This window comes from Montipora capricornis, chromosome 3 (genome assembly GCF_036669925.1).
Source record: "Montipora capricornis isolate CH-2021 chromosome 3, ASM3666992v2, whole genome shotgun sequence".
Lineage (NCBI taxonomy): Eukaryota > Metazoa > Cnidaria > Anthozoa > Scleractinia > Acroporidae > Montipora > Montipora capricornis.
In genome coordinates this window covers 28,697,075-28,724,278 of record NC_090885.1, presented here as the reverse complement: position 1 = coordinate 28,724,278, position 27,204 = coordinate 28,697,075, and the positions used below count along the sequence as shown (strand labels likewise).

Here is a 27,204-nt window from a genome sequence, read left to right as displayed (position 1 = left end):
GCTTATTTATTTCCTGTTAGCTCCAGATATCAAGAAACATCTCAAAAGAGAGAGACGAGTTAGGATAAGAGAATTTTCACGCTTTTATGGCAAACAGCAGCGTAACGTTTCCCGTTGGCCGTTCTAAATCTCCCAGATCCTTGGTTCCAGCCACGGACTTTTTCAGCGGCTTCTCTCACAACTGCTGTAGTTGCTTCATAACTAGGATGATCACTTGCACTGGCTGAAACGTAAATCTCCCTCAAGTTATCTGAAACCGTCCGAAACAATCTCGTTTCCATGGAAGGAAGGGATAATTAGAATATGCCCGAAGTATCCTACGATTTTCACTCATGCTGTTATTGCAACCAAAGGCATAGATGATTGTAGACGGTGGTTTCATTCTTGTCTTTCCTCAGGGAAGTATGGATCTCGATTGCACGTGTGGGACTGGACCTCACACACCCTGAAGCAGACAATCGATTTAGGTGTCGGTACCGTGCCCCTCGAGATCAGATTTCTGCACGACCCTGATCAACCGCAAGGATACACGGGATGTGCGTTGAGCAGCACCATCGTTAGATTCTTTCTGAATGAGGTAAAAATGTTGGGACTCGATGCTGAGCATTTCCAGTTCCCTTTCCACGCCTTCATGATTTTTTCACCGGCGTGGTATCTTGCTCTCTACTTTAAAGTTAGTTTTTTTCCTTATTTTTAAGCAACAGGCCTCAAGTGGAGCCAGGGTATAGCTTCCCCTGAATTTTTCGACAGTACTGCACGGATTTCCTCAGTTAAAACATGTTCCAGCTAACGTAAAAGGAACAAACCAAAATTAATTTCAACTGAAGTGTTTTGAGGGAACGACGAAGGATTGTCACCCAGAAAAGAAATTGGAAAACGTTTCTTTTAGAGCGGGAGGCCCGTTGTGAAATTTCGACATTTTACTGGTTATAAGGAGGTTTCTTTGTTGCGTCGTCGAGGGGAAGAAAATAAGCTAAATAATTTTGCGCCTCTTTTACAACTCTCGCAACTTGCCGACGCGTGTTTTCCCGCTCTTTGGGCAAATAACACGCAACTGCTTCAAATTTGTATTGGTTCATCTCCCTGTTTGCACCCAGCGAATTCACTCTGGCTTTGGTTTTTCAAAACGCTTTGCTGAAAAGGGCCTTAAATTTGGCATGTTGCCTACTCATTGTTCTATGTTAGATGGAATTCGCTAATAGATTCCCACACTTCTTGGGTGTTGCTTTATCCATTAAAAGAGAGAATAAGCAAGAGCATGCGTATTATGTTCTTTCATCCATTCACCTTTGTAGCGCCTATCGTGAGGCCTTCTTATTTTTTGCAGGCCGAAACTTGGAGTGCTGAGACGGTGATCAGAATTCCACCTAAAAGGGTTGAGGGCTGGGCCTTACCAGATATGCCAGGTTTGTAAAGCCGTTCCAACTTACAAAGGGCGCATTCTGGCACCAAACAAATTAAGAAAAATTGAATTTGTCAAACACTGACTAATGGGAAAAAACAAACAAACAGGCCTAACCTTACGACCTTTTTTGGCTTCTAGGACGTTATGTTGGTAAACTGATAAAAGATTGATTGATTGATTGACCAACTGGAATCGAACTCGGAAAAAAATGGCGGGAGACGAGTGTTCTGACCACTGCGCCTTCTCTTCACCATCTCGATATAATCGAATCAGCTGTGAAACCCCATACGTCCAGTCTGAAAGTTGAATTTTGTTTGTTTCAGGTCTTATAACAGATATTCTGATTTCACTGGATGACAAGTTCCTGTATTTCAGTAACTGGCTGCATGGTGATCTTAGACAGTATGACATTACAGATCCAAAGAACCCACGACTTGCTGCACAGGTAATGTTCGTTTTAAGAAAATGTCATGAAAAAATGACAAAACGAACGACACAAGGAAGCAAAATAAGTGGGGCAAAGCAAGCCAAGTGGTCGTTGGTCCAGACTTGAAATCCGGAGGTCCTTGTGTGTAGTTTCGCTTAATCTGATCAAATGTTTTCAGTTGTCTTTGGTTAATGCCTCGGTTGCCGTCTAAAAATCCTAATGGTCTGCCTCCCGCCAACCTCCAAAGGGGGGACCCTTGCTTCTGTAGCCTGCGTAGCAAGCGTTCCTGTTCGACAAAAGAGCTTCGAAACGATTTTCCGCAAATTGGCCGCGCGGAAGTTGGGGCAAGAGACTGAGGGAACGCTTGCAAGAAGACCCCCTATTTTTGAAAAACCCGTTCGCCCACGAACGGTGCGGCACAGTCACGATGATTCACAGGTGACCAATTCTGGAGCAAAATATGTTAGTTCTAGCGTGACAAAGACAATGGCGGAAGATGTGGAAGGTTTTGAATCGTGTGTTGAGGCTGAGCGAATCGGGTCTCGGTTTTACGTTAAAAAGGGAACAAGGACTGTCAATGTGCCATCTCTTTGACTGTATAGATGTAATGGCCGTTTTGCAAACAGGATTCGGAAAAAGCTTAATTTCTCAGATGTCCATAAGTTTCTTTTCGATGGTTTAAACAAATTCTCGGAAGAAACATAATCGGTCGTACCTGGCTGAGAAGCTGGTGTTTCCTCGTTAACATGGTTATCTGTTATTGGCTAATTTGTTAATACACGTCAATCAGGTGTGTCAAGTCAACCATTAAAAGGGGGGCGTTTTTCAAAAATAGGGGGTCTTCTTGCAAGCATTCCCTCAGTCTCTTGCCCCAACTTTCGCGCGGCCATTTTGCGGAAAATCGTTTCGAAGCACTTCTCTCGAGCAGGAACACTTGCTACGCAGGCTATTGCTTCTCTGATCACTCGACCTCTCTCTCCAATTCTTACAAGTCCGTTCCTCAATTGATCCTTGAGAGGCCTCTGTAGGAGTTGTCAATTTGAAGCGGATCCTTGGGCAAATGGGCAATTTTTTTTTTGTGGATTGTGACCTTTGTTTTCGGTGGCAAGCCTGGAAAACATATCGTATCGTTATCTTTATCAGCTGTTCATTGGTGGCAGTATTGTTAGCGACGGTCCAGTAAAGGTAATTCAGGACTCGGAGCTTAGTGGACAGCCTGCGCCATGTTACGTGAAGGGAAAGCGAGTGGAAGGAGGACCGCAGATGATTCAACTCAGTTTGGATGGAAAGCGGCTTTACGTTACAACATCTCTATACAGTGCGTGGGACAACCAGTTCTACCCAAATCTTGCAAAGTAAGTTATATTAAATTCTCTGGAATTCAGGGGCTTGAAGTTTTTGTGGTAGGCGAAGGCAACAGTACTTACAAAAAGGGGTTAGCCAAGTATAGTGATGGTAGTAGTCAGACAAGCAATTCACCTCTTGTACAGTCCATAGCGGTACAAGTACGTAGGCAAATGCATTCTCTTAGGCTCAACAACCGCAGTTCCCAGTTGAATGACCAGTGTGCAGCGCATTTGCTCGATTCACAGTTGGAATCCCGTTTAAGCCTGGATTTTCCAGCGTTCATTTTTCCTACCCCAGTCCCAATTTTAAGACTCGGGTCAATAATTAGCAGCAACACAAGATGATCAACATTATTGAGGCTCTTACAATTCATGTCCTGCTTTTAATTTGCTGTTAGTTTCATAAATCTCTGTTATTTAGTGAAAGATCATCGCCGCCTGACAAGAAAAACTTAACTCCCTTGCCTTGTTTCATGCCTCTTCACAACTGCTTAAAGGAAACCTCCACTCTTACTACAGAATAAGCTTAAACCGAAGGAAATTATGTTTACAAACAAATTTGTTCGAAATTTATTTTTAAAACAGTGTTTATATAAAGAAAAGTGAATTTTACAATCGCTCATTGTCAATTTCAAATTTCGCGGGCGCAGCCATCTTGAATAGTTGTGACGTGTTGCGGGTGCCCTATTGTTCTGACACGAAGAGTTTGTGTCTAATAACAATAGGGCAACCGTTACAAGTTACAATTATTCAAGATGGCGGCGGCCGCGAAATTTGAGAGCAAAAAAAGGTGATTCTTAGGCCCGTTTTAAACGTCGCAATTTTTTTTTCATTTGCATTAGATTCGGCTCATGTAAAATGCAACGTTAAAAACGGGCCTAAAACTTAGCTAAGTTATTATACCATTTGAATATAAGCGTTTAAGGACAAAATTTAGGGCGTTTTTAGATGACCTCATTGTTGCCATGGTGACCTATTACGCCACGTCAATGAATGCGTCTTGTTAAGCAGTTATTGCTGTTTCATTTTGTACCACAACATTGCCGTTTCGTGAAACAGTTAATCCTTCTAATAAGACATTACCTCCAAATTGTTGAAACTGGTGTGAGTCACTTTTTTAACAAAAATGATCTCTTCTCGCCCAGTAAATCATTTCATTTCTGCAGTTCCGATATACGATTTTCATGGTTTCGATCATAAAATAAATCTGTTAGCAGAGGTACACATAGTAACAAAGGTTTCAAGCCACGTTCGCATACAATCCATGGTTTGTGAGCTACGCTGAAAAACTCGTAACTAAATGATCTTTTTCGAATATGTGAAGTTTCATATAACTCGAACTCGAAATTAGGGAGCTTAAGCACGCGCGTTTTTTAGACGCGGACAGCAACGAGAAGCTACTTTCCCTTTTAACTCGTCTTCACAGAATCACATTTGCATTGTTAAATGGGCTATGTCACGCCAAATGATGTGATTTCACGACACCCAAAATGTCCAGAAGTAAAATGGAACACTGCAATAACCACTTAAACTGTTGAACAAGATAAAAGAAATACAGCAAAAGAAAAGAGAACCATGGATGGACCCAAATGGTCAAGGTTGAAACGGATTGCATTTAGGGACTGTGCAATAATTATCAGGAGGGGGGGGGGGGGGCTAAAACCAGGGGGGGGGGGCCTTAAGTTAAAATAATGGAAAGGAGGGGGGGGGCTCTACATTAGATTTCTCAAGTAAGTTGAGGGGGGGGGGGGGACTTAATTAAATTTCACAAATTCGATAATGAATAAATAAACATTTTCCAAATAGACAGATGCCACGCCTCTGACTATCCATAATGTCTAAATATTGCATCAACATAAACACATGCTTTAACTTATTTAGAATGTCAACATATGATAGATTGAAACAATCGCTCATGCACAGAAGTCACAAACCACGTTGTGAACTTTGCCAATAAAACATTTGGCATTTAAGAGGTCCCGCAGACATGCCAGTTCTGTTCTTGATTTAAACAGCGAGAGGGTTTCTAGGTCTACTGTTTCTAGCTGAGGAATGCCACATACTTCTGTTTCATAGTTGTCATCAATGGGTTCACCTCCCAAAGACCGAAAAATTTTTACAGGTTTGGGTCCTACGGCTTTCTGAGGCAGCAATCCTCTTCTTCTCCCTTTTTTTCTTCTGTTCCTTCTTTTTTCTTGATTTGAATGCTTTAGGTTTGGCACCAATAGGAAATGTCGCTTTATATTTAGCCATCACCCTATCCAGGTCTTCTACAAGATGCAGAACGTTTAAACCGACTTGAGACTTTATTGAATGACGTTGTTCAGCATTAAAATTGTGTAAACAGCTGAGGCCAGTCTTCAGTGTTTTTCTAACTTGGTTACGACAGCATTAAGCTTGTCCTGGATATCATTTGCCTCTTGTTTGCAACGTCTGATGTTGCTGTCATCATGGGGAGCTGGCTTGTAATCCTCTCGGAGAAACCTTCCTGCACAAGCAGGGTTGTCGGATAAAAGATATTGGTATCTGTTCTCAAGTTTTTCAATATCTAAAGGTACGGGTTAGAGAGGGGGGGGGGGGGGGGGGGCACATCATAATTTTGAGAGAACGTGAGGGGGGGGGGGGGGTCACAGCTAATCTTGACGCTGCTGGAGGGGGGGACCTATCTAATTTTTCCTTTGGTGAAGCTCATTTTAGGACCCCCCCTTCCTGATAATTATTGCACAGTCCCTTAGGTAATCTTGAAAACAGCCGGCCCGACGTTTTTCAAGATTATGGCAAATCGCCTGGATAAAGCTCGTTTTTACTCAGAATCATCTTGTTTGTGATGTAACGATAATTTTATCAGTAAAGGAATTCCACATTACCATTTTCGAGTTTTAAACTTGTGATTAATAACGTGACATAGCCCCTTTTAAGTATCTTTTCTCCATTAGAGATGATTAGTATTAAAATCTGGGAGACACCACTGTCCCGGCAAACGAAATGTTCTCTTCCGGTTGCGGTCCGCGTTTCAAAAACGCACGTGCTTAAGCTTCCATTGCCAGCTCCCAACGGGATGGTAGGTCGGTCGGTGGAGCAATTGCTGCCATAATTGCCGGGACGGTCATGTAATAAGCGCCAAAAGTGTTGAGACACTCTCCCTTTTAAGGAATCTCGGACAAATCCCTCCCCCAAAGTCTTTCCATCTACCCCCCTCCCCCCGAAATGTAACGTTAAGGTGATTTTTCCCTAATTGTTGTCTTCCCAGTTCAATGTCTCAACTATTTTTGTCGCTTATTCAGGTTGTGGGTTCGGATCCCGTTCAAGTCTGCATTTTTTTTTTCGGGATTCCCGCTTTGCAACAATTCCTTGCAACTGCTTAAGTTGCGCATGCTCAACTAATTGCGATGATCTTTCCAAACTTTTCACTGTTGGCTTAAGGACCTTTTCTGTTTTTGTGAGGGGGTTGGTGAGTATCATAAACCGAAATGGCAACAACTTAACACTGACACAGTAAAAAGTTCTTTTTTTCTCTATGTAGGAAAGGTGCCATGTTGCTTCAGGTAGACGTAGACTCCGTGAATGGCGGTCTTACGTTGAATCCTGATTTTTGCGTTGATTTTGGAGATGAACCTGACGGCCCCTCCCTTGCCCATGAAGTGCGTTATCCAGGCGGAGATTGCTCCTCTGACATATGGCTGGCAAACACCGACCCATCAAAACTGTAACCTCTGTCTTGGAAAAAAGGATAGAACACTGACTTTCATGGGATTATATGAAAATAAGTAACCGATTTTTGATTTTTTTCCCCGTGGATGTATGTTAGTTGATGCTGCTATATCACGATATAAACACCCGCCAGGAACAGACTAAAAGTTATGACGTGGCAAAAATAGAATCGCTCACAACGAATATTATCAGAAGTCTAGACTATCTATGTTTACATGGGTCAATTTGTAAGCAAATTTGGTAATTTAATTATGTGATTGAAAGATTGACAAGAATTTCTTTATTCAGTGGATAGCGCTGTCTACCCTTCGAACAACTGGGGCCAGGTGTGAAATTCTGTGATTGTATCTTTTCATAAGAGTGAAAATAAACTTTCATCTGAAAAAAAAATGACGTGACGCGGATCTTAATTCGAGAGAAAATAGACCAATTTCAATATATTAAAATTCAGTCCGAAACAAAAGGCATCATCTCTAGGCTCTGCGGAATAAACTCATAAAAAACCTTATATTTATTCCCCATGCAGAGCCTCGAGATGATGCCTTTTGTTTCGGACTGAATTTTAATATATCGAAATTGGTCTATTGAAGTAAATATGCCATTTCCCAGTTAAAGTCAGTCTCCTCTTTAAAGCGAGTCTAAGTGCGAAGTTTTTGTGATGATAATAACTTCTACTTTACATATGAATGAAAACTAATTTTCATAACAAAAACTCGCACTTAGACTCGCTTTGAACAGGAGGCAGACATGAACTCGGAAATGTCCTATCCGAAATGGCTCATTTTTTAAACTGACTATATTAGAAAAGGAAAAAATTATTTCTGGTCAATGAGAACCAAAACGAAATGCGTCAAATAATTTCTGTGAAAACAAGACATGCCAAATTAACAAACGCAGACCTTATAAAGAATGTTTTATTTACAATAAAATACAGTTTCTGTATATTACAACGACACAAATATTCTAAAGTTCGCCAAAACTAGGCAAAACTCATTTTGAAATCCAGATGGTGCTCCCAGCGTTAAGACCTCTTTTTTTAAGCCCTGAACATTGACGCCCGTCATTCATATCCCACCGCACTGTTTCCATGAACAGGCAGTTTCCCAGTGACAATCAAGCCTCTTCCTGCAATGTGATAAGCACCAATTTTGATTTTTATTGCAATATTTTATTAGGTGTAATCCTTAGTGGACATAAGAGGGGAGAAGGTAGAGTTGCCAAAAGAGCTTATTACTGCGTCGTTGCCATGCCAAATTATTATTTTCCTTTTTTTCCGTGTCAAGAAAATGGAAAAGTTGCACAATAGGTCTTTCCTGTCACATCCGTGCTAAGTATTCTCTTTGTGCGTAGAGTCTTCTGCGCATATTTTTGGTAGGTTTCAGGGGGTAGTAGAAATGCGTAGATTTTATCCGGTGGACACAGGAGAATATTAACGGAATATGCAGTCGACGTCATTGCAGCGCGAATGGTGTTTTAGTGGATTAGTGGATCTTTGAACAAAATATACCCATATGGACTTAAGAATGGAACTTCAATTGCATAAACAAGACAGGCGGTGAAAAATAAATATCTGGAATCTTAAAAGCGACGAGTAATGGCCTTCGCCAACAATTTGCATCTCCGTATCAAAGATAGCTGTGTTTCTAATATTCTACTGACTGCTGTGTTATGTACAACACTGAAACCAAATGGCAAATTCTGTACGAGTTTACAGTCAAAACAACTCAACCGTTCCTCAGACGAGCGGATTAATGAGTTCATTATTGCAAACTTGATATCAGTAACCATTTGAATAATTGCTGGTTTCCGGTGCCAACACCTAAAATCCTAACTTTCCCAATGGGCAAGCGAACTTGATGGCCCACTTGCCACTTGCTCTTAATAATAGAAAAAATAGGCACATAACACAGCGCTGTATTCCATATTGTCAACTGAACTGCGTTTTGTCTTCAAGGAGATTCAAGTTGTCTTTGCGTAATGTGTAGCCCTAATAGTACACCATATTGTTTTGGTATCTTAAATCATTATAGAGCCATGGTAGATGTCTTAGGTAAATAGCCCCCTGGGAAGACATGTGGTTACAAGTAAAATACTAAACCCACAAAGATTGAAGAAAATCAAAGTGAATCGAGAAACATTGGCTTCGAGGTTGACATGTTGATCATTTTCAAGTTCCCTTACAAGTTCTTTTTCACCACAAGGTTACGCGTGTACTCTAAGCGTCTGACAGCTTTCTAAGACAAGAGTTAACTGAAGTTGTTAACTGAAGTTATTCCCTGCCTGCCCGGCGGGGTTAGTATCTATATGGGAGACCTCAAAATATACCACTTTGTGCCAGAAACATAACACAGAAAATTTTATTTTAGCGCTCAAAAATGCGAACTAAGCAAGGTACAGATTTTGTTAGCCTGCTTTATGCAGAACAAATATTGATGCAAAAGTAAATAAAATTTGATACACAGTTTTTAGGAAGAGCAGAAGGAAGTTTTCAGCAAGTGTTGATCGAGAATAAAATATTTTGCCATCAGCAACAAAATTTGCGACATGAAAACATGATTTTTAACCGAGAATATAAAAAATTACCATCAGCGAAAAACATTTTGGGAAATTTTTGCTACGTTCAATTTTTTTATTGTACTTTTGGCTGCACAAGTAAATCGTAAAATCGAAAGTGACATCGAATTCAGCGGGCACCGTGATCAAGTCACCTTGCGTGTTTACTCGCCAAACAAAGGATACATCTGTGTCAAAATGATGGCAAGACACCGGGTTTGTTTTTGTTTTTGTAAGTTTGGTTTTTTTTTCTTTCAAGTGTTTTAAAGTTTGACAAGAAATGTGCGAATTCAACACAAACATCACAATCGCCTAACTCTTGAGGTTGACCATTGTTTCTGTAAAGTCAAAAGTTTACCCTCAAATGCGAGGTCATTTATCACCAGGTAATTCCATCGTTTTGGAAATAGCTGCTGCTTTATTATTCATCAGCGTTACAAATTCTTGCCGATTTTGGGGCTCTTTGTTGAAACTCAAGCACGCTTCCAACAGACCTGTTTATTTTAGTGACTTATGCACGCGCTGCGGGCCTATTGGCACCACGGACACTCTTAACACTCTTACAACCCGGTGACATGGTGTGCAGTGCACTTACAGTGCACTACCGCAAAAAATAGAAAACTGTATATTTTGTCTCTTGACATCTTTAAAGTTTTTTAACCCTTTGAAGTCCAAGAGTATTGAAATAAATGTCTCCTCACAAGTTCATTACATTGTTACGCAGACTGGTGACGAGAATAAAGAAATATATCACCAGGGTTTTTTTTGTCTAGAGATGTCAAATTCCCATAACTGACTGACATAAAAAGTAATGTATGACAATCAGTAAGGAGAATTAACATTCAGATCTTAGGAATACAAGGGTTAAATGATTGAGTGGGTGCTTGCCCAGTGGGTAACGAAAAGTCGCTTGAAATCTACTTGTCCTGGCAGACCGGACTGAGTTCTTCTCCAACGTTGGGTACTTAAAAGTTCTTTGTTTTCTTACGACCTCACGGTGGCCATTTTGGTGTTCCAAACTACTCCTCTTCTGTTTTTTCTTTTGTTGCGATTACAAACATTTCTAAAATACTTTGCCTGTTTCTGCGATCGTTTGCGATTACATGAAACCACGCCTACATTTCCCTAAATAAAAACAAGATCCTAAAAAGGGTCTCTATTCTGTCTCCTCTTCGCGTTAGCAAGCAGGACGCTTCACACTTGTATACTGGACTAACCTTGGTTGCGCCAGCGGTTGTCTCATCCACTGGGCTTGGCTGTGGTGGTTTGTAAAATGGATCCCGCGTTTGCATCAGTTCCATTAACCGCTGATAAGATGGGTTTTCAGAGGAAAACAGATTTCTCTGCAAATAAATTATGATTTCAGTATTTTTCTCAGCAAAAAGATATCTTGTAAAACATTTCGGACCTTCATTTTTAACTTGTACTTTTCCGTAACTAGTAAAATGATTGTCTCTCCAACTTCAACACTCTTTTACGCTCGCTATTTTTCGAATTATTCTCAGCGATATACAGTAGGATTTGTTTGCTTTGGTGGCAACGTAGAGAAGTGCATGTTACGAGAAAGACACAAGCATCAATCGAGCTGCAAACGGAGTGACCTGCCTCTAGCACAGTCTGGAAGGAGCTCAACCTCTTGAAATAACCTTTGTTCCCGGTTAAACATCACTCGTCATAGTATTATGTTTCTTTTTTCTTATATTATATGTTATGTATATATTTTCTTGTGACGAATCTCAATAAACTAAACTAAACTAATCCTTTTAAAGTTTTGCCTTTAAAGACGTTACAAATTTAGATGAGATTGGTTGATTTATTAATACTGTCGTTGAAACGACTTCGGAAATAGATAAAACAATCAATTCAAAGCGGGTTGGGCAGCCAAATTTGTGTGACCACGATCACTTTCACCTTCAATACAAATGGAAGTTAATTTTCACGAGAAATACTTCGCACATAAGTTGGCTTTGAAAAATAAAACACTTAATGAAAATCTCATGAGGCCTGTTGGTTTACCAGAGGAGGACGTCACCTCTGCTTGCCTTTGTATCGAGATGAGAAAAGCTTCCACACCTGTGACACCTACTTTATTCCCTGTAACCGATTAAAGAAACATTGCTATAATCTTACCACACACACACCTCCTGAAGTATAATTTACTGGCTGTTTTTAGAACTACACTTGTTTATGCAGAACTGACACTGTATAAGAAAGGAAGAATATTCGCGGTGCTTCACTTTCCAATTGTAGCTCTTGGCTTGATGTGCAAGGATAAGCAAAGGTAACAAAGATGTAATACGTTTTCAGTTTTAACGATCGAAAAACTACTAGATCGTGCAGGTTAAACAGAGATTTTCCTGAGATGCATTTGAGATGCAAAACTCGTACCCATTTATTTTTAGGATACCTCGCTCACAATATAGGACGTGAACGAGATGAAATAATCGCGAAAGCCATAATACGACACTTAACGACGTTTTCATCGACGTAGCTGTCGTAGATCTTTAACTACCTATTAGTGATGTAAAGGGCCACTAAATTTTCAGATGCATTAGAACCAGGAAAACATCCACATTGCTATGGTCTTCAGTATAGGGCCATGCACTTCACCTGTCAGAGCCCTGGGAACAACTGAAAGCTTCATAAACTTTGTAACGTTGATGGACATAGTTTGACGACGGACTAGGTACGTTCAATTATAGCCTTGCATAAAGATTAATTGTTAGCTTATTACGGTTAATAATAGATGGCTGTATTTTGCTTGCCGAGCCTACTGTACTTTAGGGTTCCGTGATAATGATATGTAATGAACTAAAGCGAGAGAAATGAGGGAACAGAGAGGGAGGCTCCCGGTCCGGCCCTTGGGATATGTCATGTCCATGAAAGTTATTTTTAGACAAGCGGAAGTCTTTGTTCTAGCGGACCGCATGCAGGTGAACCTCCGTCTGATGTTTGAATTAATATAAATATTCATCAGCCTTCCACGTGCACCGCCATTTTCTCTCTTCACTAAGAACCTGAGAGCGAGGCAAGACTGCATGCGGACATCTCGGAAGAGAGACTTCCGCCAGAACAAATACTTCCGCTCTTCTAAAAATAACTTTCGTGGACATGACATATCCCGGCCAATGCCCTGAGCCTCCTTCTCTGTCCCCTCATTTTCTCTTGACTAAAGTTATTTATTGATCTCTGTTCGACGAAAAATAAAGTAAAATGAAAACAAGCAAACAAAGGGAAAAACTGATACTTACTAGACAAATTTACGTTGATAAGGGCTCTGTTTCCAGGAATAATAATTTCGCCATTTTCTTCTTTGAGGGGAATTTCAAGTAACGGATTTGGAAATTCTACAGCTTCTGGTTGCTGTAGAGGAAAAAATTAGTACAAAGAAGTTATATAAGGAACATAAATATAATATGTAGAGATTTCGCCGGAGAGTGCGAGACGTTTTCCCGGGGTGGGGGACTGGACAGAAGCAATACGGTGGCTAAAACTGTGGCCAATGTCCCCAACAGGACACATTTCAGTTTTCATGATCACCAACCATCGCAGAGACCTGGTATACGTCAGGAAAACAGAAGTGCAACTACAAAACTCAGGGCCACATATGGTCACCACATGCAAATAAGGTGGAAACTTTTTAAGAACAAGAAACAACAAAAGGTGTTCTTGCTTGGCCCATTCGTGATTTTATCCGATACGTCAGCAACCAGTGTTGCGAAGAAATTTAATGGGTACCCTGTGACACATAGTAGGCGTAAGGGCAAGAGCTTCCTGAGTTTTTCTGCCAGTTCAGCACAATTTTGAACGCAGCCGTCAAATTATATTGTTGATGTTATGAATTCTTGTGGACCTATGACTGACCAATTATCCTCAGACGATCGGGATCGTCTATGATTTCCAGTTTTGAGAAAGGAAACACGTGAAACATGGCTTCCAATTATAACAAAAAACTGTTTGCTATAGGAAGAGACATCTATCTTGTAAAAGTTAAACCGGAAACCTGATTTCAACAGCAACATAATCCTTACCTCTTGCTCGGGTTGCTGTTGTTTTTTATCTCCTTTAATCGAACTGGTTTTCTTTCCCTTTCCCTGACCTTTACTGACAGCTTCGGTTGAAGCAACTGCTAAACAATACAGAAATGATCGCTCTTAGTTTACGTTATTCCCACACTCTTACTGACGCATAATACTACGTGGACTTATTTTTGAAAATCGCTTAATACTCGGAGTCGAGGCACAACAAATTCATGTTACGAAATCGAATTGCACAGTCTTATCAAAACTGAGACTACGCCCTGATAATTCAAACCGGACTTTCATTTTTTATCATTCCAAAAACAAATAGCATTTCTACATATTTTTTAAAAAAGATATGAATGCCTTGAAGTTTAGTTATCCACTCCGGCTGTAGTCTGCAGAAGAAGGTGACCTCACCTGGACTAAATGTTATTGCCGACGAAAACAATATCGACGGAAATCACATCAACGAATCGACTGGAAAGAACAACTCTGAAAGAAATGTGTACTTGAAGTGCGGGTTGTAGACGAAAGATAGAAGTGATCCTTGCAATTATCAGGACAATTTAAGGACGTTGCGTACTATTGTTATTGCGCATACGTTCTGCGCATCTCGAGATCCTCGGATTTCATATGGGTATTGATTATTTATACAGAGATATTCTTGCGCGCTTCAAAGCCATGCGGAGAAAGCAAAATTTAGCAAGTGCTCTTGGTATCCAAAAAGAAAATTGGGGGTAACCACGCATTTTTCAGAGATAATTAAGCTTCAATTTGGAAAAGAACGCCATACAATGCTTTGTATTTTAAAGCTTTTTACAAATATTGTTGATTAATTATCTTCAAAAAAATGCGTGGTTACCCCCAATTTTCTTTTTGGATTTTAATAACACTTGTTAAGATCTGCATTTCCCGCATATTCCGTAAACCGCGTAAAAATACCTTTGAATTAGTAGGCACCGTCCTTAAGCAATTGTGTCATATCAGAAGCTCATGACCTGGTTTTTGAGTTTAAAAATTTCCTTATTTGGATGTAACGTAGCTCCTGCATTTTCCCGCGCGTACAACTTCGATCTCGTTTTGTCCATATTTGGGCATAAAATCCCCAGCTCTGTTCCAAGAAAAAGAGTCGCAAGTTACACGCTTCATGCCGTCATGTGCTCATATAGACACCTGAGAAATTCCCAGGAGGCCTCAAAGGGATTCGAACCCATGACCTTTGCGATGCCGGTGCAATGCTCTATGAACTGAGCTATGAAGCCACACAGTTGGGATCAATTGCTTCAATTAATTGCCCAGATAAGTGAGAGGATCACCTATATCTTTTGAAAAAAAAAACTCTCCCAGGATTTCGATTACCATGATTAATGGTGATATCAGTGGAACTCACCTTTTTTTGGCCTTTTCCGTTTCCTGCTTTTTGTTCTCCTACAAAAACAGCCAAGAAAACGCTCTCATGATAAAACGCACGGATGAGATAAAAGGTACGAAATGCCAAATTCATCCGAGCAGTTAAGACAACAAGTTAAAGGTGTGATTCCTTCCTTACACATGGAAAAATCGCCACCATCTAGTTCTACGAAAAATTCTACTGTAGATGGCTTTCAATTGACGTCACAGCAACCATGTTGGTGCACAGGACAAGAGATAAAAAAAGTATCATGGGAATTTGACTCTATTATAATGCAAAAGATGAGCCATAATTTGCTATTGTTTTGCGCACGGACATGGCCGTCTCATCAAGTGATTGAAAACCATCTACAAAAATGAAATGAAATGAAAATGAAAAATTCTTCTATAAAAGTACGCTTAAATTTAACTTTTTAAAAGAGGGATTTTGCACTTTTGGCTGAACACTCTGCTTCTTGAGGTTAAATGAAATGAAATGCAATTTAACAGAGTTAACAACTAGGAGCGACTGCGTCAATTGTTGTCAGTGGTTTTTGTTATATTTCAGCATGCATCTGATGACTCTTGCTTAGGGTTGTAGAGCTTATTTATCGGTTTGGCGGGAAGAAGGAGCATTTTGTGTAGAGCGCTTTGCGGTTTGTCCCCTCCTTCTACTTTCCACTGTTTATCAGTGTGACGGGTGCCTATCTTCTCTGCTGTGTGGGGGCTCATAGCTGGGTTGTCAGGTTTTGCCAGCCATGGGTGTAGTCTTCATCTTGGATCTGGCTGCCAATAGTGGAAACTCCAGGATATCTCGGGTACCCAACCTCCATTTAAAGACGAAGATGTCAACCAACTTTAAGAAATCGTTTTGACGGCCGCAAAATTCCAATTCATTATTTAATGCGTATATGCGCAATAAGTTGTAAGAAGTTGTTGTCGGGCATAATCTATCGTGAATTCGAAGTCATATATTTGAAGGATCTTGAGGGTAGACTTTTACGTCTTGAAATGATCATCGCAGAGATGAACGCTACTTTAGCAGCAGCGAATTGACCGCCTGAAAATTTTAGGCTAGAACAGAATTTGAACCCATGGCCGCTACGTTACCGGTTCAGTGCTCTACCAATTGAGCTATCACGCCTACTGGGAGCTGATCACTTTGTAAGTTCATGATAAACACGTAGAGGACGAATATATGTGGGTGCAGGGATGGCACAGTGGTGAGAGCACTCGCCTCCCACCAATGTGGCCCGGGTTCGATTCCCTGACTCGGCGTCATATGTGGGTTGAGTTTGTTGGTTCTTTACTCTGCATCGAAAGGTTTTCTCCGGGTACTCCGGTTTCACCTTTCCTCAAAAACCAACATTTGACTATATTTGCGTTCATTGTTAATTTCAGTTTACAGTGTCCCCAATTAGTGCTCCAGCGCTAGAACGACTAGACACTTAAATAAAATTACTTTCCTTTACTTATGTGTAGTAAAGAATATATGAAAGTCCTATATTTGAAGTGCAGAGAGAATGTGAAGTCTTGAAACGATCATCGCTGTTATTAATCAACGGAACACGATTCCTAAAATGAAGTCGGTTTACGGTTCAAAAACAGGTTCCTACTTGCAGAAAGTGCCATCTTCCCGATCATGTCGCAAAGGTGTGCCCTAACGTGATATGCTTTAACTGTGACCAACTGGGTCACACCTTCAGCGACTGTAAAGAAGAAATCAAGTGCAGTATTTGCAAAGAGGACGGCCACTACGCCATTGATTGTAAATTATCTTGGTGGCGGCGCCCTGAAAAAGTTGACACTGGTGATAATGATGCTGCTCCTGCTCCCCTTCCAGAGTCTCGACCGTCACAGTCTCTCCCGCAGCCTCCTCCTGATTAGCCTTCTTCCGATGGCCCGCCTCCTTCAATCCCTTTATCGCAGTCTTTACCTGATGTTCCTCCTTCACAGCCTCCTTCGCAGTCTTCTCCTGATGTACCTCCTACACCTTCCTGCGTTTTCCTCTCATCGCAATCATCACCGTCGCCATCTTCTGGTCAACCTTCATCACTGTCCCAGAACATCCCAAAGCAGCCCTCCGCGCAGTCCTCGCAGTCTTCCCAGTCTGCACAGTTCTCTCAGTCATCACAAACTACGCAATCGTCTCAGTCCCTCCTTTCGCCTGTTGAATCGTCGTCCCTGTCTATTCCTTTGTCCCAAGAGCCTTCTCTTCCGTCGAGCATCATTTCTGGCTCTCCTACTTTGTCTGATCTACAGCTTGTCGCTGCAGTTGATTCGCAACGTTCTACTGCTTCTTATCAAGCTATTGCTGCGATGGAGATTCCTGAGGATCCTGGCCCTACAGTTCCGCTGCGCCTATCACAGATTGCTATCCGTCCTCCACCTCTTCGAGTTGCACCGAAATGCAAGTCTGCCAGGTTAGACTTCACAGATGGTCCACCTGCGCGTAAATCAACTTCGCCTATGCCGGTCAGTTCTAGTAAAAAGACTAAGAACCCTCACCCTTCATGACTTCCAAATTTTTTTCCTTAAATTCTCGTGGTTTCAGTAAGCGTTTCCAAGATTATCTCATAGATAGTCTTCGTACCTCTTATGACGTTTTCTGTTTTCAGGAAACGCAAATTACTGATCCTGAGGTCTTTCGCGTTTTCTCTTGTGCCTGGCGTGGACCTTGTTTTTGGTCCCCTGCTGTAGGCAAACAAATTGGTGTCCTTACTTGCCTTTCTGAATCTTTTTCCGGCAACGTCAGTCGCTGGAAAAGAGACACGTCGGGGAGGGTTGTTAGTCTATTGTTAAAACTTGACGATCTAAGGATTAATTTAATGAACATTTATGCTCCCACCAACTTGGCCGAAAAGAAAGTGTTTTTCAGAAGTTTGCATGAGTACTTTTTATCTTCTGATGTCTTAATAATTGCTGGTGATTATAATTGTTACGATCACAACCTTGATAAGTTTGGTGGCAACTTTGTGCCTGCTAAGTGCCTTACTGATTTTCGTTCAGCCTTTTCTTTAATTGATGTCTGGCGCAAGCTACATCAGAGATTGTGCCAGTGCACATGGTTTAATTTGGATTTTTCAATTGGTTCGCGTTTAGATAAATTTTTTGCTTCTAAGAACTTCATGCCTTCTGTTGTTTCTTGTGAAATCAGCCCTTGTGTTTTTTCCGACCATTATTTTGTTTGTCTTTCCTTCCAGCCCACTGGGAATAACCTCCGTGGTCCTGGCATTTGGAAGTTTAATAATTCACTTTTGAATAATGATATGTTTTGCGACTATATTTCGAATTGTATCAATCATTTAGCCAATTGCTTGCAACACTTTCCTTCGGTTAAAGTTTGGTGGGACTTTTTTAAAAACTCTCTCCGCTCTGAGATCATTTTCTTTGCCCGGGAAAAGAGCAGGGATCTCTCGCACGAGCGTGTTCTTTTAGTTAACCGGATTATTCAGAATTATTCAAGGACATAAGTTAGATGACTGTCAAGATTTCTGCAAGAAGCCATTCAGCGAAAGGAGAAACAATTTCTTTCATGAACGTTTGTGTATGGGCTGTGCAATCAGTAAGACTCGCCAAGTGAAAGATTGCAAAGAAAGGTCCAAGTGTAAAACGTGCTCAGGGATGCACCCCACCTGCCTTCAAAAGGGACAATCACAAGTCGATGTCGTCGTTTCCAATTGTGTGAGGGCATGTATGCTTCCTGACCAAGGTGGTCGATTTGATCACACCGTGATTGTACCAGTATCGGTCAGGCCAGTGGGCCAGCCAGAGAAAGAAATCTTGCAATATGCAGTCCTTGACGACCATTCAAATGACAGTTTTGTGTCAGACTTTGAGCAAACGGTTCAATCTGGAAGGTCCATCAACTGAACTCCTGTTGACGACAATGCAAGAGTAGAACGCAAGAGTGAAAACCAGCAAGATATCCGGATTGGAAGTCCTGGATTACAGCAGAGAATGTGTTGTGAAGATGCCAGTGGCCTTCAGCCGAGGAGATGTTTGAGCCAATCGGTCACAAATTCCAAAGCTTGAAGTTGCGAGAGAATGAGAACATCTGAACAGTGTTGCTGATAGATTAGCACCATACCATCCAGACGCAGAGATCTCTATCTTGAATGGTAACAATTGTCCAAAGGCTATCCGACCGAGAGAAATAGTATGCTCCGAGAACCCCTCTTGGTTGGTGTCTGATCGGAAGAGTCTGCAAGTCAGGTAACAGAGAGGATAGAGACTACAGAGGAAGTGTCAGAGGAAGTGTCAGAAATTCCAAGCGGATTTGCATTCTCTACAAAGGCTAAAGAGATCATTGACCCAGAGAAAATTTCCGTGTGTTGGAAACTGACTTTACTGACACAAGTGACAAGAAGAAACGTAGAAGATGAGAGATTTCTGAGGATCCTGGAGAATGGCGTGAAGACGCAATCTGATGGACGGTACGAAATGCCACTTCCCTTGAAGTCTGACAATGTGTGTCTTGCCAACAACCGTCAGCTTGCTGTAAAAAGATGGAACCAACTGAATGCAAAATTCAAAAAGAATCCGAAGTTCTTCACAGACTACCAGACCTTTATAAGGGACCTAACTTCTCAATGTGCAGAAAGAGTCCCTGCTGATCGTCTTGAAGTACAAGATAGCAAAGTTAACTATAATCCTCATACAGGAGTCTACCATCCCAAGAAAACAGGACAGATACGCGCAGTATTTGACTGTTCAGCGCAGTACATTGGTGGCAGCTTCAATGACTACCTGCTGCAAAGTCCTGATTTTATGAATGATCTTTTCGGGATCCTGTGTCGTTTTCGCCAAGAAAGTGTTGCCTTAAGGACGGACGTAAAGAGCATGTTTCATCAGTTTGTGATCTGGGAAAAACATAGAGACCTATTGCGTTTCTTTTGGTGGCTGAACGGAGACCTGTCAAAAGAATTAGCTGAATACCGTATGAAAGCTCATCTGTTCAGCGCCAGCAGCTCCCCAGCTTGTGCGCATGTTGGGATCAGACGAGCAGCAGATAATGATGAAGAAAAATTCGGTGTCGATGCACCTACATTCATACGCAAGAATTTCTATGTAGATGATGGGCTTAAATCTGTGCCAACCGTTACTGAAGCCATACATCTCTTCTGATTAAAGCTAGTCAAGGCATCTGTGAAGAAGCCTGTCTTCGATTGCACAAGGAAGTCTCAAACAAGAAGGAAGTTCTTGAAGCTATTCCAGCGGAAGATCATGCGAAGGGTATCAAGGAACTGAACTTAGTGGTAGATCTGCTACCTATCGAGAGAGCTTTATGCGTAATGTGGTACGTCGAAAGCGACAGCTTCCGGTTCCGTATCAAGCTTCACGATCGACCTTCAAACCAGAAGTGGAGTGCTATCAATTGTCGGCCCTATTTATGATCCGAATGGATACTTAGCTCCTATAACGCTCAAAGGAAAGCAGATTCTCCAGAAAACGTGCCAGGATAAGGTGGATTGCAACAGCCCTGTACCTGACTATCTACGCCCAGAGTGGGAGAAATGGTGACAAGAAATCATTGAGTTGGAGAAGTTAATTAGAAATACAACGTTGCTACAAGCCAGAGAACTTTGGCACAGTGAAAGCTGTAGAGTTAAATTACTTCTCAGACGCTTCAGAGGAAGGTTATGGTCAGTGGACATATCTTCGACTAATAAACGAACAAGACGAAGTACATTGTTCTTTCATTGTTGGAAAAGGACGAGTTACGCCCTTAAAGCACACAACGTCCCAAGGTTGGAGTTGGCTGCGGCAACCATCTCAGCAAAAATGAGTGATTTTGTGAGAAACAAGCTAGAGTACAAGCAGTCCTTGGATATGTCAACGATGACGCCAAACATTTCCATGTGTATGTCGCTAATAGGGTACATACTATTGTACCACCTAGCCTACTCGTGTCAGAATTCGAGGTCTTGAGGGATCTAAATAACTTGTCATCAAACAAAGCTCCAGGTCCTGACGGGATTTCTAATCAAATATTCAAAGTGTTCGCCCCTGAGTTAGCACCTGTTATTTGCGCAATTTATAATCAGTCATTACAGGATTCATTTGTTCCAGGATCATTAAAACAGTCGATCGTAACACCAGTACCCAAGATTTCCCTGCCACAAGAGATTGATAATGATCTCCGTCCAATCTCCCTTACTAATAGTATTGCAAAGATCCTGGAGGGATTTACGAACAGGAGGCTTCTACAACAGATAGGAGATAAGATTGATTCCAAACAATTTGCTAGGAAAGGACATTCAACAACTCATGCCCTTGTTTACCTCCTACAAGCAATCCACGAGGCTATTGACCGTGGAAATAATTGTGTTAGAATCTTCTTCTCGGATTTTTCTAAGGGTTTTGACTTGATTGACCATCAGATCCTTATGGACGAATTATCACTGCTTTGTGTGGACCCAGTGCTTTTCAGTTGGATAAGATCTTTTTTAACAAATAGAACTCAAGCCGTGCGCATCGGGAATGTCTTATCGGATTGGAAGCATACCCATGGAGGTATACCCCAAGGGACCAAGATGGGTGTCACCCTTTTCTCAGTTATGATAAATAGACTCCTAAAGGATTGGAATGTGAGAGTAAAATACGTTGATGATACCACAGTTGTAGAAATCCTGCCTCGCAATTCAATAAGCCTTCTCGATTTGGCTGTTAGAGACACACATTCATTTTGTACTGCCCATAAGATGAAGCTAAACCCTCGGAAGTGTAATGAAATGCTGATAAATTTTATGGAGTACCCGAACTCTGTAATTCCATCTATTTGTATTGGAAATCACCAGCTCGAACGTGTCTCATCTTTTAAATTACTTGGTGTTAAAATCAGAGACGATCTTAAATGGAATGACCACATAGACTAAGGCCGCCAAACGTTTATATACCCTAAGAGTGCTTAAAAGAGCTGGTGTAGCGAATAGCAATATTTTAAATATTTATAAGTGCTCTGTCAGATCCATTTTGGAATATGCCTTGGCTGCTTGGCAAGACATCCCTGAATATTTGTCATCTAAATTAGAATCTATACAAAGGAGAGCCCTTAAGGTAATACTCCCGGGTGTTGGTTATAAGGAAGCCCTGACCATATCTGGCCTTCCAAGTCTAGAAGTCAGGCGAGAAACATTAAGTAGGAACATTGCGACGTGGAAACTCCGCCCTCAGGCTAATGTTTATAATGTTCCTTACAATCTTGCCAACCAAGAGAGCTAATGATTTTATAACTTTTAGATTTCTAGATTAATTATTATGTAGATTTTACATTAGTATACCTTAATTATTTTTAATAGTTTTGTAAATGATACCGCTTGATAATTCAGTTTATACATAGTTCTAACTGCAAAGAGTGGATTAAACGATATATATATATATAACAGATCCGTGACCTGACTGATCATAGCCCCTGGTACTATGTCGAGTCTCACAGTAATCCAGTAGACGAATTGTCAAGAGGACTCACGGCGAAGCAACTCCTAGAAGGTTCGCGTTCATTTGATTGGTCCCGAACGTCTGTGGGAAAGTGGAGCTTGTAAACCTGAACGTGGAAAAGTGTCCCTCTTTCTAGAGGCAGATCCAGAAGTGATGAAAGCATCGGTGCGGACTACCGAAGTCAAGACTGTTGGTTCGTTTCCTGGTCATTTTGAAAGGAGAAGACTAGATGCTGTATCCAGTTGGTATAAAGCTCCGAAAGTAATAGCTCTATGTCTACCACTGAAATCTAAGCTCTTGGCAAGAGAAGTCAAAGAGCCAGGAAAACCTGACGTTTGCAGTACAGGATTGCTCAACCAACTGAGCCACCGGTTTGCAGAGATCAATCAAGAAAGAAAAAACAAATGCTAGGTAAAGCCAGTTGGCTCTACAAACTGTATCCTTTTCTGGACCAAGATGGTCTAATTCGTGCAGGTGGTCGTATCAGAAGAGCAAATGTGTCAGTCGATACGAACCATCCAGTTATTATTCCGGGAACGGGACATTTGACTGAACTATTAATTCGTCACCACCACTCGAAAGTAAACCACATGGGTCGAGGCATGAAGCAGAACGAGCTTCGCCAAAATGGCTATTGGATACTTAAAGGTTCGTCAAGAGTGGCCAGGTCAATATTCAATTCTGTGACGTGAGCCGACTACGTAAACCCGCAGAACAGCAGAAAATGGTTTGTCTTCAAGAAGTCCGACTCAACCCAGCACCCACATTTTCTTATAGTGCTGTTGACTTTTATGGTCCTTTCATTGTCAATGTCAAGCGTTATGGAGTACTGTTAACGTGTATGGGATCGAGGAGTGTTCATTTGGAGACTACCAAATCACTGGACAAGTCGTTTTATGAATCGCAGAGGCGCAGTGAGACAACTGAGGTGCGACTAAGGAGCAAACTTCATTGGTGTTCGAAACGAGCTCAAAACAGCATTATCCGAGGTGAATCAAGACCACTTCCAAGAGTACTTGGTGAGAAATAAATGTGAGTGGATCCCATTCAAATTCAATGCACCACATTGTAGTCACAAGGGAGGTTCGTGGGAACGTTTCATTCCATGGTGCGCAATGCTCTTGAACCTCTCCTGATGAAACCAACTCGATGGTTGATGGAAACCAACTCGATGATGAAACTGCGCGAACATTTATGATGGTGGTGTGTATCGTCAACTCAAGGCCTCTCAGTATTGACTACCTGTCTGACGCAAAAGCACGCGAGCTGTTAACGCCTAACCACCTTCTCACTATGAAACCCAAACGAGTAGTACCGCCTCCAGGAGAGTTTCAAAGACCTGACGTGTATTCTCGTAGAAGATGGAGAAGAGTATAGGTTTGTGCAAATGAATTCTGGCTGAGATAGCGTGAAGAATACTTTCAAACGTTACAAGTTAGACACAAATGGGTTCGTCCAAGGAAAAACCTCACCGTTGGTGTTTAACGTTTGAACAGATATTTACAGTATCTTTTGGGGAAAGTCTATATGGGCTCGAACTTAGTAAATTAAAATGAAATGTAATATTTACATGCAAGTTCAAAGTTTTCATATTTTGCAACTGTAAACACAGTTGGGGAGCCATGTTACTGCAGTACCGCAGTAATAAATTAAGTGTCTGCGGTTTTCGCCAATTAGCTAGGTAACCGCGTCGGGAAGTAGTGCTTCCCGCCATGTTGTTTTACACTTCACATGTATGATGTGTTCTATGTAGAGTTCGAGCCGCCGTTAAGTGTTACTAAGTTGTTATCTCAAGCTCTGAAATAAATGTTTTGTTTTATCTTGCGAATAACAACGACGTCTGGATTTGTTGAAACTCCTCGGGACGCCAGGTGTGCGTACGAGGAAGCCACAATTTGCGTTAATTTGTTGAGTTCAGTTTACAGTGTCCCCAATTAGTACTCTAGCACTACAAGACTTGACACGCAAATGAAGTTTCTTTCTTTCTTCCTTTTTTCTTTTATAAAAAAAATTATTATAAATACAAGGCTCAAAATTAAAGTAAAAGGAAGACACGGTCGACCAACTGAATTGTAATCGTTTTTCCACATTTCAAGTCTTCCTTAATACAGAGAGATGAATGACAGACAGTGTGTGGTGGAGTTTTTCGATTATATTTAGCTTTGACGGTCCGATGTAAACTTAATTGAAAGGCCAAAACAAAAAATAGACTCACCAACTAATTTGTAAAAGAAAAGTGGTTGTCATGTTATGCAAATTTACAATGACATTGTCGTAAAAAAGAGGGTAAGAATAAAGGAAGCTTTTCACGGTGCAAATTTGCAGTCAAGAAAACGGCAAGTAAGTTGATTGTATATTTCGTCTGTATATCCTGGATAAAATAATTTTTTGTTTGAGATAAAGGGCCTGTGACTTCAGCTTGTTAGGCCTGTGCATCCAAAATTTAGAGACGATTTAATCCATAAAATTCCGGTCACCGAAAAAAAAAAAAAGAAGGAACGATAAACTTAGTGGAGTGACAACGTTTCCATGAAAGACATAACCTTATCGGACAAAAGAGTTTCCAAACGAGTATCAAGATGTTCGTATTTTATATGCTATTCTCTATGATGTCAAAAATTTGGATTCTACATTTGAGCTCTGATCTGGGGCAAGGACAGAGAGTTGTTGTTCAGCACGAGGCAGGTGGAAAGAACCAGCTCTGATCGAAAGCCTTAAAACGCGCTCAACAAAAAAGATTTTAATTTATTTGGTCATAACTTTTATCGCTCTCAGCTATTAACTTTACTAGACAAAGTGTTAACGATTTCGGAAGTGAAGTGGATATTCTTATCGAAATACTCCAAGACATCTGTTGCATCCAGCCCCATAGCGTTAATCATCGCGTCACAAGTGGTCTCCATGGAAGAAAATCGAAAGTCGTTATTTCTTTTGTTAGTATAAACAACACCTCAGTAGTACGTTTTACTCTGCTGACTGTGAGGTGATTAGAAACTGATTATTATTCACCTCCGATCAAATGGATGCCAAATGTAGACTCCCTTGGTCGGAATCATTTGATTTCGTCAGTACGTAATGAACGGTATTTGGTCTATTAGTTATTCATTTGCGTGGTATATACTTAGCATTCGTCTTCACCAGGAAAAACAATATAACTATTTTCTATGTAAAAAACTCATTATTGTATACATACTGATGAAATTCTAGGAATTTCCTTTTTTTAAAAAATCATACCTTTACCGCATGCAGTGAGGATATTGCTTTTATCTTTCACATGTGAGACTAGACGCTCCGTGAGCGTACACTGGGTTGCATGTGGTACGTGTTACACAAAAACAGAAGCCACTGAGTTGGGTAGTATTGACCGAATGCATAAATGGCGGCCAAAAATGTATCCTTTTGTTTATGTGCTAATGAGACTCACTAGCCTCGCTCTCAAGCAACATTTCTTTTGTAGTTTTTCCATGCAAACGAGGCTAGTGAGTCTAATTAGCACATAACCAAAAGTTGATTTTTTTGGCTGCCATTTATGCATTCGGTCTATTGAACTGCAGCGTTCCAGTTAATTTTTTCAAGTGGGGGATCATTAAGACCATTTGAGGGGTCACCCAGACGTCGTGCCAGCAAAGGCTCTTTGCCTCACACGTTCACAAGTTTAATTATTTTGTAATGTCCTGTCCCATTTTGAGGTCTTTTATTTTTTTAAGCTTTGGTAATAAATTCAGTCTATAGATAAAAAGACACGTTCCTGAGTGAAACTCACTCGTTTCTTCCTTAAAGGGACTATGTCACGCAAAATGATATAATTCCATGATTCGTAAAATGCCCAAAAAGTAGAATGAAACATTGCAATAACCACTTAAAACTGTTGAACAACATAAAAGAATTACTGCCAATGGAAAGAGAAGCACGGATGAACATAAATGGCTCGGCCTTAACATTGATAGGTGCATTACATTTAGGTAATCTTGAGAAAGGTCGGCACGAAGAGAAATCGCCTGGATAACGGTCGTCTTTTTTCTCAGAATCATTTAGTTTGTGATGTAACGATAATTTTATCGGTAAAGGAATTATTCCTCATTACCATTTTCGAGTTAACTCGTGATTAACTAAAGATTTCCCCACAACACCCTAAAATAACGTGACATGGCCCCTTTAAGTGAAATGGTCTGCAAAAACATTAACTGCAAATTGCTGTGACGGACGCTTTTCTGCATGTCATGCATGCACGTTTGCACTAAGCAAACGTTTATGCCATACACTAAGCAAGGACTGAACATGTTGTTTCCGCTTCATAATTCCTCTTCTTTTCAGTCTAATCTGATTTCAGGTCAATTTTTTTTGGTTTTACGTTTGCAGCAAATAGTATCGCAAAAGCTGGGAGTTACCGGGTTAGCATTTTTATTTTGAGGGGTTTAGTTTTTGCGGATTTTGCGGATGGTACTTGATCCCCAAAAATAAGTTCCAGCAGAAAAAAAAGACACCAGCAATATTAAAAACAGCAAATTTTACTCCCGTAAATACAAATAAAAAATGGCTTTTAATCCACATACAGTGGGGTAAAAAAAATCGTTTATTTTGATATTTGCATTGACAAAAAGCAATTGGAGCTTGCTACGAACAAAACGAAACGATAAAAGGTTAAGTCAATACTATTCCAGTATCTGAGGAATAAGAAACGAACTCAAAGCAGTCAATAAAAAGCTCACCATTTTCTAAGGGACACTAAAATTTCTGCAGTCTCGTCTCTGACTTCTATGAATCAAGGGAAGGTCACGATGTTATGTCAAAAGGAAGAAATTGACCACGTGCTAGGCGACCACAAGGGTACACGTGATCACCTTGTGTCAAGGTTCTTGTTTACATTGAATGAACTACAGGGAAGAATGTTAATCGTTCGTCGCTTTCAGA

The 27,204-nt window shown here is 40.9% G+C and overlaps 2 protein-coding genes across 2 annotated transcripts in view; one reads left to right on the top strand and one right to left on the bottom strand.

Moving 5' to 3' along the window:
• Positions 1-27,204, top strand: part of LOC138042788 (methanethiol oxidase-like) — a 120,270-nt gene that overhangs the window by 16,158 nt on the left and 76,908 nt on the right. The window contains exons 7-11 of the mRNA XM_068888792.1: positions 399-577; positions 1,328-1,406; positions 1,729-1,850; positions 2,976-3,187; positions 6,702-7,339. Of these exons, the coding sequence (XP_068744893.1) occupies positions 399-577; positions 1,328-1,406; positions 1,729-1,850; positions 2,976-3,187; positions 6,702-6,888 (779 nt within the window). The 3' untranslated portion in view covers positions 6,889-7,339. The remainder of the gene's footprint in view (positions 1-398; positions 578-1,327; positions 1,407-1,728; positions 1,851-2,975; positions 3,188-6,701; positions 7,340-27,204) is intronic.
• On the bottom strand, positions 11,379-15,091 carry LOC138040063 (leucine-rich repeat-containing protein 71-like). The gene is made up of 5 exons (XM_068885856.1): positions 15,057-15,091; positions 14,855-14,892; positions 13,474-13,568; positions 12,694-12,805; positions 11,379-11,536 (listed from the first exon to the last, which is right to left on the bottom strand). The coding sequence occupies exons 1-5, from the start codon at positions 15,089-15,091 to the stop codon at positions 11,379-11,381; spliced, it is 438 nt and encodes a 145-aa protein (XP_068741957.1).